This window comes from Suncus etruscus, chromosome X (assembly GCF_024139225.1).
Source record: "Suncus etruscus isolate mSunEtr1 chromosome X, mSunEtr1.pri.cur, whole genome shotgun sequence".
Taxonomy (NCBI): domain Eukaryota; kingdom Metazoa; phylum Chordata; class Mammalia; order Eulipotyphla; family Soricidae; genus Suncus; species Suncus etruscus.
The window spans coordinates 95,276,990-95,296,192 of NC_064868.1; the positions used below are offsets into that span (position 1 = coordinate 95,276,990).

The 19,203-nt window shown below is 48.3% G+C and overlaps 2 protein-coding genes across 3 annotated transcripts in view; one reads left to right on the forward strand and one right to left on the reverse strand.

The window, feature by feature from the left end:
- Window positions 1-232: 232 nt before the first annotated feature.
- LOC125998661 (protein p13 MTCP-1) lies at window positions 233-7,299 on the reverse strand. 2 transcript variants are annotated; one of them, XM_049766718.1, is made up of 5 exons: window positions 5,817-7,299; window positions 5,552-5,722; window positions 5,417-5,468; window positions 3,693-5,325; window positions 233-554 (listed from the first exon to the last, which is right to left on the reverse strand). In XM_049766718.1, the coding sequence occupies exons 1-3, from the start codon at window positions 5,919-5,921 to the stop codon at window positions 5,421-5,423; spliced, it is 324 nt and encodes a 107-aa protein (XP_049622675.1). In that variant the 5' UTR covers window positions 5,922-7,299; the 3' UTR covers window positions 233-554; window positions 3,693-5,325; window positions 5,417-5,420. The 2 variants fall into 2 exon arrangements, with proteins under 2 accessions (XP_049622675.1, XP_049622674.1); XM_049766717.1 differs by lacking the exon at window positions 5,817-7,299 and having other exon boundaries at window positions 3,693-3,760; window positions 4,981-5,325; window positions 5,417-5,463; window positions 5,552-5,616.
- A 3,690-nt stretch (window positions 7,300-10,989) lies between these two features.
- Window positions 10,990-19,203, forward strand: part of BRCC3 (BRCA1/BRCA2-containing complex subunit 3) — a 36,729-nt gene continuing 28,515 nt past the window's right edge. Inside the window, exons 1-5 of the mRNA XM_049766729.1 lie at window positions 10,990-11,129; window positions 11,602-11,618; window positions 12,562-12,616; window positions 15,799-15,918; window positions 16,124-16,211. Coding sequence (XP_049622686.1) covers window positions 11,007-11,129; window positions 11,602-11,618; window positions 12,562-12,616; window positions 15,799-15,918; window positions 16,124-16,211 — 403 coding nt within the window. The 5' untranslated portion in view covers window positions 10,990-11,006. The remainder of the gene's footprint in view (window positions 11,130-11,601; window positions 11,619-12,561; window positions 12,617-15,798; window positions 15,919-16,123; window positions 16,212-19,203) is intronic.

Sequence of the window (19,203 nt, forward strand, 5' to 3'; positions counted from 1 at the left end):
AGAACGGATCCATCACTAACCACTGGGCAAAAGCTTAATCTTCCGCTCACTGAAAGGGGACCAGGCACAGGGGGGCCAATAGCACACTCCTTCCGGTCACATGACTAGCAGTTCTGCAGTTCGAGTTAGGAGCTCTGCACCTGCACCTCAATAACCACTCAGACTGCTGAGGAAATGCCAGGGTTTTAGTGCAGTATCCTAAGGACCAAACAAAACATTTTCCCGGAACAGGTTTTGTTCTGATATCCTACATGTTTATTTCTATCTGTTCTGCGTGGGTGGCATATTCATTAACTTTCAGGGTTAACATTTCTTTTATCTGGCTGCTCCTTGACCTGACCAAGTCAGGCGGAGAAATACAGTTCACTGGGTGGACTTGCAGAGCAGCACTTGACTTCTCAGCAGAACTTTATATCAATTTGGATGTGTCAGCTTTTCTTGCTCTTCTTTTTCAAATCCCGAACAGACGAGTGATCTTCCTTTGGGATATCGAGCACAGCACTTCTGCAGTTCTTGAATGACAGTCTGACACTTGGACTCCATGTAGTCGTTGGCTGAAAGAGACAGGCAGACCTTCCTGAGCAGCTCACAAGACTGAGAGACCAGCACTTCCCACACCAGGTGCTTTCCAACCTGGAGTCCACTCAAGAACTTCCTCTGGAGCAAAGGTTCCGGTGGAACTAATCCAGGTTGTGATAACAGCTTAAGCACAGTGATTTTTTAGCGCGCCCCCCCCCCGACTTTTGTTCACTGGGTGAATCAGGACTCAGACCTAAAAGAGGTTCAGGCCAGCTATTTACATACAGTTAGAGGTGCCAGATGCACCGTCCCTACCCACCCAGTCTGTGCTTCCAAGGTTAGCAAATTGGAACCTCTGGTCAAATCCAAATGCCTAGACAATTGGGAGCCAAGAAAAGATTTCACTTACAATTTTGTGTTCTTTTTGGGCTACACCTGGAATTGCTTGGAAGTGGACTTGGAGCAAGCAGTCTACCATGGCTGCTTTTTACACTGAAATTTATTTTGCTTTGGGAGCCAGGCCCAGAGATGCTCAGGGGCTACTCCTGGCTCTGTACAGGGGTAGCACTCTGGTGGTACTTGGGGGGACCAGGTAGTGTTGGTAAGCAAACTAGTGTTTCCTGCCTGCATAGCAAGAGCTCAGCCCTGGTATTTACTTTTTTAAAGGGTTATAATGACAACCACATAATAGACAAGAAAACCACAATGGTTTCCAAATCTAAAATATTTCCTTTTTGACTCTTTATAGAAAGCAACTGCAGATTTATTAAATCTTAAATCACAGAGGATTTGACATAAAGGTGCTCGGCCTTCTATAGCTGATCTGAATCCCCAGCACTAAAATCAAGGTCCTAAGTGTTAATCAGCTCGGGAGAAGAACAGCACGTCTAACCCCAAGGAGTCTGTGGTGTCAAGGCGTCTGGTTTCAGAGCAGGACCTTACTATACCATACAAATTATGGGACTCGGGTAGGTCACATGACTTTGGTGTCAACCTGCTGTCTAGAAGGTGGACCATAGTAGCAACTGCTTTAGGAGGGAAAATAGCTTATTCTCTTTGCATGTGGTTGACCCACCAGGGATAAGCCCTGAGTACTTCTGGTGTGTCCTCTGCCAAACGAAATACAATAAAATAAAGCCCTTTTCCCGGAGAGATAGCACAGTGGCGTTTGCCTTGCAAGCAGCCGATCCAGGACCAAAGGTGGTTGGTTCGAATCCCGGTGTCCCATATGGTCCCCCGTGCCTGCCAGGAGCTATTTCTGAGCAAACAGCCAGGAGTAACCCCTGAGCACCGCCGGGTGTGGCCCAAAAACCAAAAAAATTAAATAAATAAAGCCCTTTTAACTGTATTTCTCATCAAGGGGGCCATCAAGGGGGCACTCATATTATTCCTAGACTTATGTCCTGTGGTCAGGGCATTGAAAACTGATCTAACTTGATTTTTATTTATCCTCAGCATTGGGTGGATGCTTCAAATCATGTTAAGAATTTATCTGGGAGGCTGGAATGATAGCACAGTGGTAGGGGCGTTTGCCTTGCACAGGGCCAACCTGGGATGGACCCAGGTTTGATCCCCAGCATCCCATATGGTCCCCCAAGTGATTTCTGGGCACCGAGTCAGAAGTAACCCCTGAACACTGCCAGGTATGGCCCCCAAACTAAAACAAAAAAAAAAGAATTTATTTGGAAAACCCCCATTGTGAAAAACATTTTCCTTAGAATGGGAGAAGAGAAGAAAATATAGCCCTATGATTATACAGCTAACTTTTGAGATGACTAAAATACTTGATAAAATATTTATAAAATATGGGGCCGGCGAGATGGCGCTAGAGGTAAGGTGTCTGCCTTGCAAGCGCTAGCCAAGGAAAGGACCACAGTTCGATCCCCCGGCGTCCCATATGGTACCCCCAAGCCAGGGGCAATTTCTGAGCGCGTAGCCAGGAGTAACCCCTGAGCATCTAACGGGTGTGGCCCGAAAAACCAAAAAAAAAAATTTATAAAATAAAATGAAAATTTCAAGAACAAAACATAAAAATCACTTGAAATATATAATATAATATAGTTTTTGGTTTTGGGGCCATGCCTGGTACTCACGGGTTACTCCTGGCTATGCGCTCAGAAATTGCTCCCGGCTTGGGGGACCACACAAACTACCAACCATGTTACATAAACTACAAGAGATACTCATACAGGAGCCAGTATGATGGGGAGGCTACTTGTCTGGCACATGGCATTCCAGTGTTCAATCTCTGGCACTACATGCGGTTTCCGGAACCCTGCCAAGAGTTCTCCCTGAGCACAGAGCCAGAGTAAGCCCTGAGCACTGATGGCTGTGGCCCCAAAGCCAAAAACAAAAAAACAAAACTCAGAACCCAAACTAAAAATAAAAATAAAGGACTTTGCTCAGCTTAGTCATTTACAGTGCGAGTTACTATTCAAAAAAACAAGTTAGTGTTTTAGTGGACTCCCTAGCAAATCTGATTCAATGGCCCCAGCTCAAAGTTTTCTCCTGTACTTTACCTCTGGTTTACTATGGGTGGCTTTTCATACCTTGTTTTTGAAATTTTTTTTTTTGTTTTTTTGGGCCACACCGGGCAGTGCTCAGGGGTTACTCCTGGCTGTCTGCTCAGAAATAGCTCCTGGCAGGCACGGGGGACCATATGGGACACTGGGATTCGAACCAACCACCTTTGGTCCTGGATTGGCTGCTTGCAGGGCAAACGACGCTATGCTATCTCTCCGGGCCCAGTTTTGAAATTTTTGAAAAAAAAATTTTTGTACTTTTTAAAATGCTTCACAGGTGATCCTCATATACAAGTAGGATTTTGAATCCTAAGCTTAGATGACTTTTTCACCATCTTCGATGACAGTAAGGAAAGTCTTAATCACAAAACATTACATTCTAAGTTAACATAGGTTTTTGTTTGGGAGCCACACCAGGGGTACTCAGGACTTACTCCGGACTCTGCACTCAGGAAATACTCTTAGTGTTCGGGGGACCACATGGAGTGCTGGGAATCGAATCAGGGTCACTTACATGCAAAGCAAGCACCCTACCTGTGTCCTCGTTATCTCTCTGACACTAATATAGTTTTCTGAGAAAGAACAATTAGTCTCTTGTAGTTAGTTCACAAGAAAAGTAGAAAAATATATCACAAGCTTTTCATATACTACCTTGTAAACATTTCTGTATTTCACAGGCTTGCTTCTGGCACGGATCCTTCTGCGGCATATCCAGAAAACTAAAATAAGAGAAATGGTTTTTTATTGTCTTTTAGCTATAAAGACTTCAAAGCCCCTCTTGATGGCTTTTCCTCTGAGTCTGCCAGTCTGCCCGCACACTGGCTGGCACATACAAACATTACAAAAGACTCCTCCTCATTCACAGGGCAACCACTTCTTTCTCATAAGCGCTTCATTCACTTAGGAAAATACATGATGCCACTCTACTCAGCTGAACCATGTCAGGATCCTCAACAGTTTAGCTCCCTAGACTGTTGGTCACAAACATACTTATGTGACCAATATTGGGATCACATAAGTGAATGTGGGGGCACAAAAAGTTTGGTAGAAGTGAATGGTTTCTGAATGTGCAACATCTGAAACATTCTTCAGAACACAGTGGGGGAGAAGCTGCTGTTTTTCAATGAGTGTTGGCCTACATGGCTTTTACCCTGGGAAACGGGGGAGGGGGCTCAGAAGGAAATGGTTTAAGTGGAGCACACCAAGGGAGCAAAGCCACACTCCTGAGGTGCCTGTCTAAAGCTTAGTTTTGCCATTCACCAAATCACCCTGGTGAGCCTTTTTCTTTATGAGTCCCATGTAAATGGGGATAATACCTACCTGAAAACCTTGGTGGGTGAAAGGATTAAATAAGAGAAAGAGAGAGAAATTACAAGACACTCGTGCCAGCAAAGCACTCAGGATGACATACATGGTAGCTACTATTACCCAGAGTTTTTGTAAGAAGTCGAGGCTTACTTTGAACATATCCAAAGACCATTATGACTATATAAACTCGAACTGATCAGGTTGGAAAGGAAATGCTTCCCTAGAAATCAGCAATAGAAATGCTTCCTGAGAAAGGTAGTTAAGCAGTGAAAAATGATTTTTGGAATCTTACAGACACCAACTTCTTTCATGTAAGTGCCATCAGAGAATGAATTTAAGTGGCCTTGATTTGGAACAGCAACTTCTAATAATGTGAAGACATAATTTCAGAAAGGAAAAAAGCCCAGGGGCTTTGCAGCTAATGTCAATTCAAATCACTTCTTTTGTTTCCAGAGCTGCCTAAGTTCTCCTCATGTCCAAGTTAGGTGGGCACTGGGATGGAAAAGAGCAGAGCACAAGCTCGGGATATTTACAGGTGGGAGCAGGAAAGGCAGGTGAATTGCGGCAGGGCAAGTAAGCAACAAAGATGCTGGTGCTGCTAGAAGCTGCTCTCCTCTCTGGAAAGCAGTACCAAGTCACTGGTGACGGGGCCTTGGGTCCGTGGCAGGTGCTGACTGTGGCAAGCTTCAGCAGCCCTCGGTTCCAGCTGCTGATGTCCACTCCAGACTCTGTGGCCATCTCTGAAGGAGTCGATTGCCAGCTAGGGCTCCTGACTAAGTGCTTCTGTTGGCTCACCTTCTGCCTGGGTGACCCTATCTCTACTGTTTCACGGGTGGTATGCTTCATGACCCTTCCTAAACTGCTGTGTCCATGAGCAGGTTTGCCACCTCCTCCCTCCCCCGGGCCGACAGGTGGGTGAACTGATTGCCATATACTGAAGAGAACAGAGGAGCGGATCTTCTGAGAATGCCAGCATCTGGAAAAGAAAACAGATCAGGAAACTCGGCATAGCGGAACCAGGGGGAGAGAAGGGACATGTGGCAGAAAGGAGTGGCAGAGAAACGTACCGGGTTAATCAGCAGGCAAAAGCTTAAGCAGCAGCTCCTGTACACCCCTGACCTGACAGGAGAAGAAAGAAAGGGTTAGACAGTGCTCTGCTCGAAGCAGCCCCAGAAAAGGCCAGGTCAGAGCCACACATGTACCATTAAATGATGCTGGATTTGCCACAAGCGCGAGTTGTTATCCATGTAGCGCCCGTGGGGGTAGAGTTGCCACATGAGAGGTAGCTGTGAAGTGAGGAGGTGACTTGGCCTAGCTGCGTCACCTAAGGGCACCTGAACTTGCTGGACCCGTGCCATTAGGACATCTGTCTCCTAATGAAAAGATGAGCAGAAAGGAAATCAGACGTCAGAACCGGGAAGGCAGGGCAGAATTTAAGGGGCTTGAAAGTAAGCAAAACGGAGTTACCTCTTCCACGACGGCCACCCAAGTGCGCTGGTACTCGTCTCGGTAGATACCCTCTTGGTGAACCCAGAGGCGATCGGGTGGAGCCCCCACATCCTCTCCTGCCATCCTGGGCTGTGGCTTCCAATTCTAGCCCTGCTTTTCTCCACCTAAGCCTGCAGCACCCGCACATAGGACACAGGTGTGACTTGTTGGCTTTGAGGAAACTCACCAGGTAGTGAGCAAGGTGACTTGGCACTAGCAACCACCAACCAAAATCAGACCTCGGCTATGTTTCCTGGCACAGCACAACTAGAACCGAGGATGCCTCAAGGGTCTCTGCAAGACACTGAAGTGATACTTAAAGTGAGCCATTGGAAAAAGATAACTGGACTGTGAAGCGCTGAGTTCGGCTGAGTTCTGTGGCTACAATGGACTAAACTCCAGGCAGCTGGCCATGGTGTGTGTTTGCATTCCCAAAGCAACCTCTGACAACTTGGAGTTAGCAGTAAGCACACAGGAGGCTGATGAACAGAGACACAAGCACGCCAGGGGTCCAAGGCAAAGCCACTTTCAAAGGTGAAATAGAAGGCGACCAAAGTATAAGCACAGTGGAGAGGGCGCTTGCTTTGCATGTGGCAACCTCAAGTTTGCTCCCTGGCATCCCATCTGGTCCCCGAGTCCCACCATGAGTTACCTAGAGCACAGATGAGCAAGAGCCAGTATTCAGTCCTCAGCACCACCAGGTATGCTCCCAAAACCATCAAACAAAAAAGTGCACTCGAGAAAGCTGTAGAGGGCTTTCAGAAAAAATATGAAAAACTGATGTGAAGGGCCAGCAACACAGACCAGTTGTTAGAAAGGTTAATAATTAGAGTGTGTGGGCATATCCGGAAGGCATTTTCATGTTAGGTGGGGACAGAAATAGAATCACTTAGATATGCAGAGAGCACTGCTGGGGATGGAAACCAGGGCCTTGCCGTGCAAGCACAGTCCAGTGGGATTCCTGCTCTCCCACCAAACTTCCATTACCCATAGGTGCCAGGAGAAGATGCCTGTCTACACTGAAGCCATGGTGGTTTTATTTTAGTGACTGCTCAGGATGTCATACTCATGTTGCCCATTATGCCCCAAGCTGAGCACGGTGGGGCTCCCATTCCAAATTCTCCGTCTTTTTAAATGTGCTGGGCTCTCATGCTAACTGGTATAGATCTTCCTAATGACATGCTTTAGGCCAGAACACAACCTTGGCAGTGACATCATAATCATCTGACGGTGGGACTCAACTTAGGCATCAGGGGACTGCAATGAGCAACCCACTTGGAGATCCCCTGATTTTGAGGCACCCTCATTTCAAAGCACTCCAGATGGAACCCCTTTCTCTTTAGCAGTTCCACCAATTTCTTGAGTCACCAATTCCAGCCTGTACTATTTGAATCATTAGAGACCAACAATCTCCACCACCAGGCTCATTTCAAGCTTGATGCCTGGATAGTCTCCATTTGGTTATGGCTTCCTTCCCAGGCTCTGCTGACCTGAGTACTGTGGCAATGGGGAACGACTGCCTTTCTCCTCCAAATCTGGGCAGCTTCTGATTACTCCCACATGGATGTGATGTCCGGCTCCAATTCTAAAGAGCTCTGAGTAGCTGCTCAGGTTCTAAGACATGTCTTCCCCTAAAGACGACACTAAAAGCTCAACAGCAAGGATCCTGTACAGGGCACCAAAGTCTCATGTCCTTCTCAGAGTGTGTGAGTGTGCTACTACTGATGGCAAGAAGGACCAGAATCTGAGAGGGAGAAATGAAGGCCACATAGCCATGTGGCAGAGATGGATCGACTGGCTTTGAACATAAGAACATGTATTGCTTCTCAAAGCTTATTCCCCTGTTAGCACATAAAATTTCCTTCTCTCCAAGATCTTAGAAAGGGCCGAAACAAAAATTCAGGAAATCCTAATTTTAAAGTCTGAGTTTGAGAGCAAAAAAACCAAATTGGAGCAACAAATGTTTTTTAAAAAACAGAAAACAAGGGTTAAAAGCTTCTGGACCATCTCAACTCCAGAGCATGTTGACATCTGAATTTGTTTTGAAAGGGAAATAAAAGTTTGTGGCCACACTGACATCAAACTGGAAGAATTCCAGGGGCATGTAGGGTAAAGCAATTGGAGGTTATGTTTTCAGTTCTCTGCATCACTATCAAGTGGTCTATGAGCCATGACAAGATCTTCAGAGAAGAAAGACAAATCAGATGCTGTTGTAACCCACAGGTTCACCTGCTGTGCACTGTGCTTCCAAAAACACATTGCAAATGACCACTCAGAGAGCAGAAAGACCTGGCACAGATAAGTCTAATCAGAGGCCAGGGCTATGGTAGTGCCAGGAGGATAAAGCACCAGCTCCTCACTGGGAGAGTATAAGAGCAAAGCCACGATGACCCAGCTATGGAGGGGAACAGCCATTCCATCTCGTGACTTTTTACTTGACTCCAACCTTCCCCAGGTCAAGCAAATTTGGGAGTGAGCTCGAGCAAGGGGGCACATGAGCATCAGACAAGCTCAGGCAAGTCATGGGTGCGAGGGACTTGAGCATTCCATTCTTGGACATCAGTTGTCTGCATGACTTGTTCACAAACTTCACAACCCCTTCTCTGAAGGATATCTGAACCCAAAACAACTCTACCATGAACAACTTCAGGGCAAAAAGAATATCTTTACAACTTGAAAATGGGAGCCAGAAGGAAGAGCACAAGGGTGAGGACATCTGCACAGCATGCAGCAAACCCGTTTGATCCCTGCTTCTGCATATGGTTCCTGATTATTACTAGGAATGACCTCTGAGCAGAGTGTCAGGAGCAGTCCCTAAGCACCACTGGATGTGGCTCCAACCTCCCCAAATAAACACCCTATCAAACAACCTGAAGATAAGATAAACTTTAGTAGATTCAGTGGGTAGGGCATTTGCCTTGCATGCAGTCGACTGGGGTTTGATCTCCAGCATCCCACCCATCCCCTAAGGCTGCCAGGAGTAATTGCTGAGCAAAAAGCAAAGAGTAACCCTTGAGAGCCACAGGGTATGACCCCCAAACAAACAAACAAACAAACAAAAGATAGACTTAATATAATGTTCAAGGCATGGAAGAAAAACTTCTTATAGATGACAACTGCTACAAAACCAGTTGGGTTCAAAGTACCGTATAAATAGCTCTGTCACCAAGGAAGGCCAGGCAAGAGGCCATTCAAGTGGGGTGTCTGGGCCAGGGGTCACAGAGGCCTTGTTACTCTATGAGTACTACGTTTAGTAAATTAAGTCTTCAAAGGATAGCATCCAACATAAGGACTTCCTGAAGTAGCAATGCGAGTGAAACCTTTTTTTTTTTACAGAAGGAACAAAGTTTAACTCGTTTTCATGTCAGAGTCTGAAGAGTTTTGAAACTGTAACCAGTTGACTAGTTTGTTTAAGTCAATGCAATGCAGCCAATGACCATGGAGGAACAGCCCAAGCTCTTCTGGCCCTGCAGCTGGGTCTGAGTAGAGGCAGATTCACTTGCTAACTGGGTGACCTTGGCCTAGTTCTCCTCTCCCACCTCAGTATCAGACAGAGAAAGAAAGCGAGAACTACAGAGCATTCTTCATAAGAGGTCTTTTGAAAAGTTTGGTATACACTGAAGCACTGTTTACAACCACCCACTTAGATAGATACTATTCTTACCCCAAGTTAAAGGCGAGGGGATGAGGAAAAGTTAGGTAATTGCATGGGGGTGCACAGCTAGGAAGTTGCAGCCTGATGGCAAGCCAGCTGCTTTCCTTACAGGAGGTAGAGAAAGGCTTAAAACAGCATCTGGCATGTAATCATGTCACATCAAAGGCGTTGTTGCCCAGCTGCCATCCACACTGGAATGAGGTCAATGACAGGAACGACAGACCCGTGATGCTCTTCGGGGCCCTTTGCAACTTAGAGCATCACCTTGGCAAACACAGCAGGCCCAGCCCTGCCAGCCCCTCAGCACCAGGCACAGGACCTGGTAAAAGTTGTTTGGCCAACATAAGCTTCGGTGCACATTTGGCCGAGTCCGACGTGATCGCATTCTTGACATGTCGCCCAGCTCCATCGTTCTCTAAATTACTCAGGACGGGCTGGGGCCCTTCAGCACTAGGGGAAACCAGGAGGCTGCCAGTGTCGCTGACGGCGCCCGGGAGGAGGGACCCTGTGCGCAGCCACCGGGCTTGGAAGTGACTCTGTTTCCGGAAGTCAGTACCTCGGGACGGTGCCCTCCCAGGACTGCCCTCGCGCCTGCACAGGGAGCCGGACCCCACGCACAGGCAGCGGGGCGCTCTCGGGTGCCAACGTCCTTCAGATCCGCGCGGGCCCCGCGGCTTCTGCCATCGCGCAGGGGAACGTCGCTCTGCCGAGTCTCGGACCGGACGGCTCCCACGAGCTGGGGAGCCTCGCTGTGACTCTCCGGACGTGCTGCACTGCACCCCACCCGGACGACACGCTCCAGCCCCCGCCCCCGTCACCTCCCGGCAGCGCGGCTTTGCAGGAATTACTCACATGAATAGAGCGTGGCTCGGGCTCAGAATCCGCCGCGAGAAGTGCGAGCTCCCACTGCCGGATCCCCCACTGGGGGCCACTGAGCGCGATCGGGTCACCCCGCACGAAGTTAGGAGGCGCAGATCGACCAGCCGCCGGAAGTGGTCCCGGGACAGGGCGCCCCGATCCTGGGGCAATCACAGCGGCAGTGCCAAGCTTCGCTGTGGTCCGACCGACTTCAAGAGAGCGAGTCCCTGGCTGGGGGCCGCCGCGTCCACGGCAGTTCCCGGAGCGAGTAGGCCGCGCACGACGCGCAGCGGGCGGGCAAAATGGGCGCCGGCCCTGCCGCCCCGGCGACGCTCCTGGACCACGAAGGCCGGCCGCCCCACAGCGCCGCCTCCCTGCAGCCTTGGCCGCCTAGCTCACCGGCCTGCTGCCCGCCCGCCCGGCCCGCGGCCCGCCGCCTCCCACACGCCGCCGCCACGCCTGTCCCTACCGGCGCGGGCGTTCCCCAGGTGCTGCCAGGCCCGCCCCGCCCCGCTCCTCCCCGCCCCGCCCCTCCGCCGGGCCCGCCCCGCCCTCCAGGCCCCGCCCACGCCCCGCCCCCGGAGCCGGCGCCCCGAAGCCTTTGGTTGGCCCAACACAGAGCGGGCCTACGCCGTGGCGCCCGCCGTGTCGGCAAGATGGCGCTGCAGGTGATGCCAGCCGTGCAGGCGGTTCACCTGGATTCCGACGCTTACCTCGTCTGCCTCAGCCATGCTCTGAGTACCGAAAAGGAGGAAGTGATGGGGCTGTGCATCGGTGAGGTAAGCCCGGGAGTCGGAGTTACCCAGGCTTCGGAGGGCCCTCGCGCCGGGATCGGGCCCGTTTCCTCTGCTCGCCCGTGGCTCGCATAGCCCGAACCCCGGAGCTGCCGGTCATCAGCCCAAGCCTTGCTGGGGTTCCCGGGCTTTTTCCTGGTGCCTAGGCTTCGCTTGATCGGGATTGACCACCCCGCTGTCGTCCCTTCCCTGTGATGAGAGCCCCAGATGGCTAACAGGGCGCCTCGCCTCAACCAGGCAGATCCCCTACTTTTTGGTGGATCCAAGAACACGGTAGGAGAAGGGGCTTCAGGGATACAGAGGTCCCAGCTGCGGGGATTGTGAGCCAGGGGTGCTCACGGCTCAGGAAACGGAAATTGGCCTTTTCCGTGCCCTGTCCCGCAGCTCCCACAGTTTCCGTGTGCATCTCTCAGTCCAAAGTGCTCAATAATCGTTTCTGCTTTCTCTCCCACTCCAGGTGAATGATGACACCAGGTAAGACTGCTCACTGCATCTCTTCTGTCACTGTTCCCTTCATGATCACAGCTTTCACTGAACTGGGCATGGGGGCCTTGTCCTAAAGCAGCTCCCTGAATGGTAAGGTTTGAACTCCATACTGTGGGACCAGCAGATGTCTGATGTGAAAAACTAATGGGGCACGAAGAAGATGAATTTTAGGTGCTGTGAAAAGTTTTTAAAAGACAGTTTGATTGGTTTAATTAAACACCATCCACGTGTTTTAGGTGTGGTGCTGTTAATGTACATTTCATTGCCTGATTGATTCTGAGTGCTTGCTTCCCTAAAATAACAAAGGAGATCACAGCCATTTCGTAGGTGGCAGACCTGTGTGTTTTAAGAAACATTGCCCCATCCAAGTGGTCAGTAGCTTCTAGCCTCTGCTGCTGGACACTGTAATGCTCTCATAGCTGTACTCCCTGGAATAATACACTTGGTCCAGGTCTGTGTTCTTTTAAGCTTTGGAGCAAAGTAGACTGTGTACTTCCCTGCCCCACTCTTTAATACCCAGGATCATGCCTTACTTAGCCTGGCACAATTTTGTGCCCTCTGCCAGTGAAGCATGTGTATTTCCAACAGGTGTATAAGCAGCACTCCACCCTCAGTTTACCTTTCCTCTAATTTGCTTCTAAGTGCTTACTGTAAAAAATGACTACTGCTGGGGCCAGAGAGACATTACAGCAGTACTGCGTTTGCCATGCAAGTGACTGACCCAAGACCAACAGTGGTTTGAATCCTGGCATCTCCATATGGTGCTTCGTGCCTGACAGGAGCTATATCTGAGCACAGAGCTAGAAATAGTAACCCCTGAGCACTCCCGGGTGTGGCCCAAAAACCAAAAAGAAAAATAGAGTGACTACTGCTGTGCTTTTTTTTTTCTATTTCAAACCTCATTTTCTTTTCTCAAATTCAGCCCCCAAAGGAGTGATGCCAAATTTGCATGCATTGGATCTGAACCGCACACAGTTGCTGAAAAGGTAAAGGTCCGGTTGCTAGAATTGCACATGGTTGGAATGACAGTGAGGGAGGAGAGAAAAGGAGATTCCTCCACTCGGAAGCACTCAGCCAGGGAATAATCTAGTTGGTGCAGAGGCACCTTTGGCTGGATAAAGTCTGGATGCTTGGGAATTCAGCTTAAGAATCAGAACCTTTGTTTCTCATTCTGGCCCATTGTCAAGGTCAGTGATAGCTAACATTTTTGAGCCTGACTGCCAGACTGCCACACAATGCTTGGTCTTCCCAATGGCCAGTCCGGCCCTGTTGTCAGGTGAGCTGCAAAGCAGACACTGGCACACTCGCCTCCCGCCACGCTGCATATCTTAATTGCAGACCCCTTTCCACATTCCAGCTGCAAGGCCTTCGCGTGCCACCACTGGCACGCGTGCCATAGATTCGCCATCAAGGGTCTGGGCCTTCTCCCTTCACTTGTTCAGCTTCTTGCAAGTCCCAAGATCTATTCAGCCATGGTCTGCTTTCTTTCCTTACACTATGCAATGCCAACTGTGTACATGTAAGGCAAATGCCCTACCTTCTGTCCCATATATCTCTCTGCCATTTCCTTTGTTTGTCTTTGGGTCATACCCAGTGATGTTCAGGACGTACTCCTGTCTCTGCACTTAATGAATGAATTACCTCTGTTCCAGCATGTGGTACACTGTATTGGGTGTTGCGATGGAACCTGGTCTGCTGCATGCAGGCCAAGTGCCTTACCCACTCTGGCCTCAGGACTGGCCGTTCTAACCAGGGGAGTAGACCAGTGGTTTTCCATGTGTCTACACCTAGAGCCTGGTGCCAGTCTGTGGACTTGTGATTGAAGGCCACTGCTCTAAGCCACCACACTATTTATCTAGGTCCATGCATATATGGTATTCTTATTTCTTTCCTTTATTTTTAACCTTTCTGTGTACTAATATTGAAAATGCCTTTTTTTTTGTTTTTGGGCCACACCCGGCGGTAATCAGGGGTTACTCCTGGCTGTCTGCTCAGAAATAGCTCCTGGCAGGCACGGGGGACCATATGGGACACTGGGATTTGAACCAACCACCTTTGGTCCTGGATCGGCTGCTTGCAAGGCAAACGCCGCTGTGCTATCTCTCCGGGCCCTGAAAATGCCTTTTTATTATCTGGCTATAATGTGTGAAGGAAACACTAGTCTGAAGTTTGATTTAGAAATTTTCTCACTTTTTATGCCACGTTCATTTGTGCTGAGTGCTTACTCTTTGTTTTGTGCTTAGGGATCACTTCTGATGCTCGGGAGACTATGGTGCCAGGGACGGGTTGAAGTGGGGATGGTTAGGTCAAAGCAGGATCCTAGCACTGGTGCTCTCTCTCCATCTCCTGAAAGCTTCTTAATTATACTATTCAGTCTAATTCTCCTTTCTGTAGTTATTAATAGATATGGCTTATAGCTACTATCATTCTGTTTTCTAGCTGATCCACTCTGTTTTCTCTCATTTGTTGCCTCTTTTAGATGAATCAGATTTGTTGTACTCCATTTTAATCTACCACTACTTACTTATAGAAATCATTTCGTTTGTTGAGGCTGTTGTACATATTAAATATTCATTCTTTTAAAAAGTGAATTATTCATGACTATTTGTTTGCTAGGAACTTTATCTGAAGTGCACAGTTTTGGGGGCCACACTCATCTGTGCTCAGGGTTTATCCCTGGCTCTGTACTGAGGGATTATTTCTGATGGGGCTCTAGGGTGCTGGGGGTCTTGAACCCAGCTCCTCCTTTTTAGTACAAGGTCAGCTCCTTTCCTGCTCCAGACCCTTTCTTTTGCTTTTTTGTGCATTTGTTTTCTGCCACACCCAGCAGTGGTCAGGGCTTGCTCCTGTCTTTGTACTCAGGGATCACTTCTGACATTGGTTGGGATCCTATGGGAAGCCCAGGATAGAATCTGGGTCAGCTGCATGTAGAGCAAGAGCCGATTCACTGTACCATCTCTCCAGCCCCGCTGTCTTATTCTGTCTCCAGTTACACCCTAATAGGGGGCTCAGTTCTCCTGGGCCTCTGCTGTTTCTCTCTACCCATTTACATATGTATTCTCCCATCCCATGCCTTCCTCCATGTGTTCCAAATATGCCTCTTGTGTGATGTGCACTCTGGAAACTCTAGAGCTGTCCCAGGCATTTCTGGCCTCCTAGTTATGCATTGGTGCATTCTTCCTTCTCTGTGAATCAAGTCTCTCTGCTGTCTACTCATTCCAGGATTTCACTATCCTTTCATGCCTAGGCTATCCATAGTTCTTTATCCTGAATCCTGGAAATATGTCTGGGCATTTCACTGTTGCTTTCTCCCTAGTGTCTTACTATCTTCCATTTCACCATAAGTGCTGCATGTAAATCAGGGGTCTCAAACTGAATTTACCTGGGGGCTGCAGGAGGCAAAGACGGGGTGATCCTTGAGTACAAAGTCAGTAGTAAGCCTTGAACATTGGGGGGTGTGACCCAAACAACTAAAACAAAACAAAACAAAAAAAGATTCCTCTAGGGCAGGGCCACAAAATGTTGTACAGAGGGCTGTTTGCGGCCTGTGGGCCGCGAGTTTGAAACCCCTGATGTAAATGAACTGGTCTCCTAAACACCTTACTCGCTCAAACCCCTTTGTTCCCCATAGAAACTCAGTACACACAAATGTCCTTCCTATGAAGATGCATGCATCTCATTTGTGGGATGACGTCTACCACTACTCCAGTGCTTTCATGTTGCTGGTCAAGCAAGCGGTCACATTTTGAACACTTGTTCAATACTCTCTGGTAACCCTTGGTATGACAATATTTTGTAAACCAAAGGAGTACTAGTGGATTATTCAAAAAGTCCTTTTTTATTTTTGGGATCACACCAGACTGGGTTCAAGGGTCCCAGCTTTGTGCACAGGGGTTGCTATTGGGGGTGCTTAGGGGACCAGTCCTGGGTGCCATTCCTCTGAGCTCTTTCCCGTGGGCCAGAAAGTCCTTCTGTGAGCTCAATATGAACCTTTTCTAGTTCTGTGCCTGATGTCTTTTATTTGAAACAGAACATTACTTAAGCAAACCTTCCAGTTTTCTCAAATGGAATCCTAAACCGGATCACATGCTAGAATGTAGTTATGGAGTTAAAGGGGCTGTTCCTGGAGAGGTCAAAGTAATGACTGTTTCTGTGGGGTTCCCTTCAGGTTGATACCATCAAAGTCATTCACATCCACTCTGTTATCATCCTGCGCCGTTCTGACAAGAGGAAGGACCGAGTAGAAATTTCTCCTGAGCAGTTGTCTGCAGCCTCCACAGAGGCAGAGATATCCTTGCTGGTTGCAAACGAGCTTTTCTGGGCTGGGGCTTTTTTGCTTTCAGAAGTTTTCAGGTGCTCTTCTGGGCAATGAGGCCCCCAGTTTTCACACGTAACCCTGGCACATGCTGGGCTCATCATAGTCTCTCCTCTGAGAAGCCCTACAGCCTCCCCCATTTTGTCCCCAGCAGTTGCAAATGCCTTGACAATCACACAGGTTGGCCGAGCTTACGGGCCGCTCCATGAGAGTGGTGGGCTGGTATCATTCCCACCCTCACATCACCGTCTGGCCTTCCCATGTTGGTAAGTGCTATAGTGGCAAAAGGTGACTAAGAGGTGAGTGCTTATTCTTTCCCAACACACGGACCAGGGTTATCCTGAGCAAGACTTGAACTGTGTTCGCTTATTGTGCTGTGGTTCACGTATAATAACTCTTATCCTTGGTCTTTTGAAGAGACTTGTCAAACACAGCATTCATTTTGCTTGCCTCAGGAAGTCCAGGCCATTGAGAGCCTGACACTTGAAAGCTGAAAACCAGTAGCACTGATCCAGGATGGGAGCTCAAGTCCTGGCACCCAGGTTTTACATGCAAGAGGCCAGGTGTTATTGCTGGCACCTCATGGTCCTCCAGGCACCCAGTGACCCTTGAACACTGGCCTGGGATTAGTCCCCCAAACTACTCACAAGAAGTAAACTGATGAAATTGTTTTAATGCTGTCAAGTACTACATTTAGAAGACTCGGTGGTACAAAGGGGAAGTGAACAAAACAAAGGTTTATGGTCTCTGTTAAACACTGGGCACTGAAAGCCAAAGAAAGTCTTGACATGGAGCAAGTGAATGACCATCCTCCAGCACTAAAATTCAGTGCTAATGGTTTAGGAACAATTTCCCTTCTAGTCCTCATGATATCTGTCCCATGAGGTAGAGGCCAACCCTTCTTGTGAGGTATTCAGTGTTCTGGCTAAGTAAGTGGCAGCACTCAGAATTTTGCCTACTTCTGTTTTCCATTTGTATTCTTTCCATTTTGATGTTCTCTTTCTAGTCACAGGGGTGTGACGACTGCAAATTCTTCTGTAGGTATAAACAGGTTCAAAACAGTGGTCTGTGGGCCTGGAGAGATGGCACAGCGGCGTTTGCCTTGCAAGCAGCCGATCCAGGACCAAAGGTGGTTGGTTCGAATCCCAGTGTCCCATATGGTCCCCCGTGCCTGCCAGGAGCTATTTCTGAGCAGACAGCCAGGAGTAACCCCTGAGCACCGCCGGGTGTGGCCCAAAAACCAAAAAAAAAAAAAAAAAAACCCAGTGATCTGTACTCTACTGAACACCTCCAGAGACTGGAATAATGTCTCTAGATGAGTACACATTCCTTCTCAGAATCCTCCGGAGATCTTTGGTAACATGTACCTGCCCTAAATTCATATATCTCAGCTATAACCACTGTAACAGCATATTTTTGGTTTCTGACCCACACTCAGCAGTGCTTAGGACTTATTCCTGACTCTGAACCCAGGGATCACTCCTAGTAGGGATTGAGGGACCATATGGGATGCTGGGAATCAAACCTAGGTCAGCCACATGCATCCTTCCTGTTCCCTCAGGAAGGTGGCTACATTGTGAACTGGCTCCTCAAGGAAGTCCTGAGCACAAAAGCAATTAAGTACTGGTAATAATAAGAGGGACTGTACATTTTTTAAATGTAATTGCAGAACTAGAGTTGGGACTGGAATATCTCCAGTTAGTAAGGCAGCTAGTTGACCCAAGTTTGATCTCCATCACTCCATATGCCCTTCCCAGCCCAGCAGAAGTAAGCTCTGAGCACCACTGGTTTGGCCTAAACAAAACAGAAACCATTAGAATTGATGAAATGATACAAAGAATTCCAAAATCCTCTTTCCTTGCCAGTGAGCAGACGCGGACATTTTGCAATATTTGTGCAATCATTTTTTCTACATACTTTTTTATATCTGTGTGTATCTGAGTATAAATATTACCCAGAAGGATTCAAGAGTAAGTTGCAGACATTGTAAGCACATTTACCAAAATGTCATGGTGCCAGGGAATCATACTCAGTTTAGAAATGGACCAAGTAAGTGCCTTAACTAGTGCCTGTACTGTTTCTCTAGCCTAGTATAACTAGAAATGCATTTCTATAAAACTTTGAACATAACCAAACTATTAGGATGGGTTGCACCAGAATCTCTTGCTTTGGGGTCATAATTGACATTCCTCAAGGGCTACTCCTGGTTGATTCTTGTGGCTTATTCCCAAATAATTGCTAGAATTAACTGCAGGCCTCCTGCATGCAGAGTGCAAGCACTCAATTTGTTGCATTGCCTTTCTAGACCCAAACTTCATTTTCTCAAACTGGGCCTCTATCCCTTACTGTGTTGCATAATGAACATGTGAGTCACAAAAGTCACTGTAAAACGTTTCTGAATGCCTGGTCCACCCAAAGGCATTCCAAGTCGGGGCTTGAGCAGTGGCACAGCAGTAGGGAGTTTGCCTTGCACACAGCTGGCCTAGGATGGACTGCAGTTTGATCTCCTGGCGTCCCATATGGTCCCCCAAGCCAGGAGCAATTTCTGAGTGCAGAGCCAGGAGTAACCCCTGAAAGTCACCAGGTGTGACCGAGAAATCAAAGGAAAAAACTTAAGCCAGCCAGTCAGGGAAGGCTGATTTTAATAGCGCTCACCTATGCTGGACTTCTCAGGTGAAAGGGGTCCTGAGCGGAAACAGCTGAAGAACCTTTGTGTTAACCCACAGATAGAAAGTTCCAGAGATGCTGTCAGGGTCTCAATTAGGGACTGGTGTCAGTCTTCTTTCAGGAACTTACTAATTGCGAGTTTTCCTGATTAAACTGATGTTCACAGTGAAGTTCTGTAGATACAAAAACAGAACATGGGGCCAGACAAAGTATGCAGTGCAGGGAATGCTTGCCTTGATAGGACCAACGTAGATTTGTTCCCCGGTGAGTGATGCCTGAGTTCAGAATCAGGAGTAACCTCTGAGCACCTCTGGGTGTGCCCAAAAACCAAATGAAAACAAACAGGTGACGGGGCCTTGAGGGAAAATAAGAGATAAGTAAGAATAAGTTGATTTCAGGCCCGGAGCGGTGGCGCTAGAAGTAAAGCGTCTGCCTTGCAAGTACTAGCCTAGGACGGACTGCGGTTTGACCCCCCAGCATCCCATACACACTAACCTAGGACAAACCATGGTTTGATCCCCTGGTGTCCCATATGGTCCCCCAAGCCAGGAGTGATTTCTGAGCGCATAGCCAGGAGTAACCCCTGAGCGT

Bases quoted from the DNA above. Each gene is read 5' to 3' on its own strand.
- LOC125998661 (XM_049766717.1), bottom strand. From the start codon at position 5,195: ATGAAGCATACCACCCGTGAAACAGTAGAGATAGGGTCACCCAGGCAG. The intron at 3,761-4,980 runs GTACTGCTTTCC...CTCTTATTTTAG, and splicing joins GCCCCGTCACCAGTGACTTG to TTTTCTGGATATGCCGCAGA. The intron at 555-3,692 runs GTAGTATATGAA...TGTCTCTTTCAG, and splicing joins AATACAGAAATGTTTACAAG to CCAACGACTACATGGAGTCC.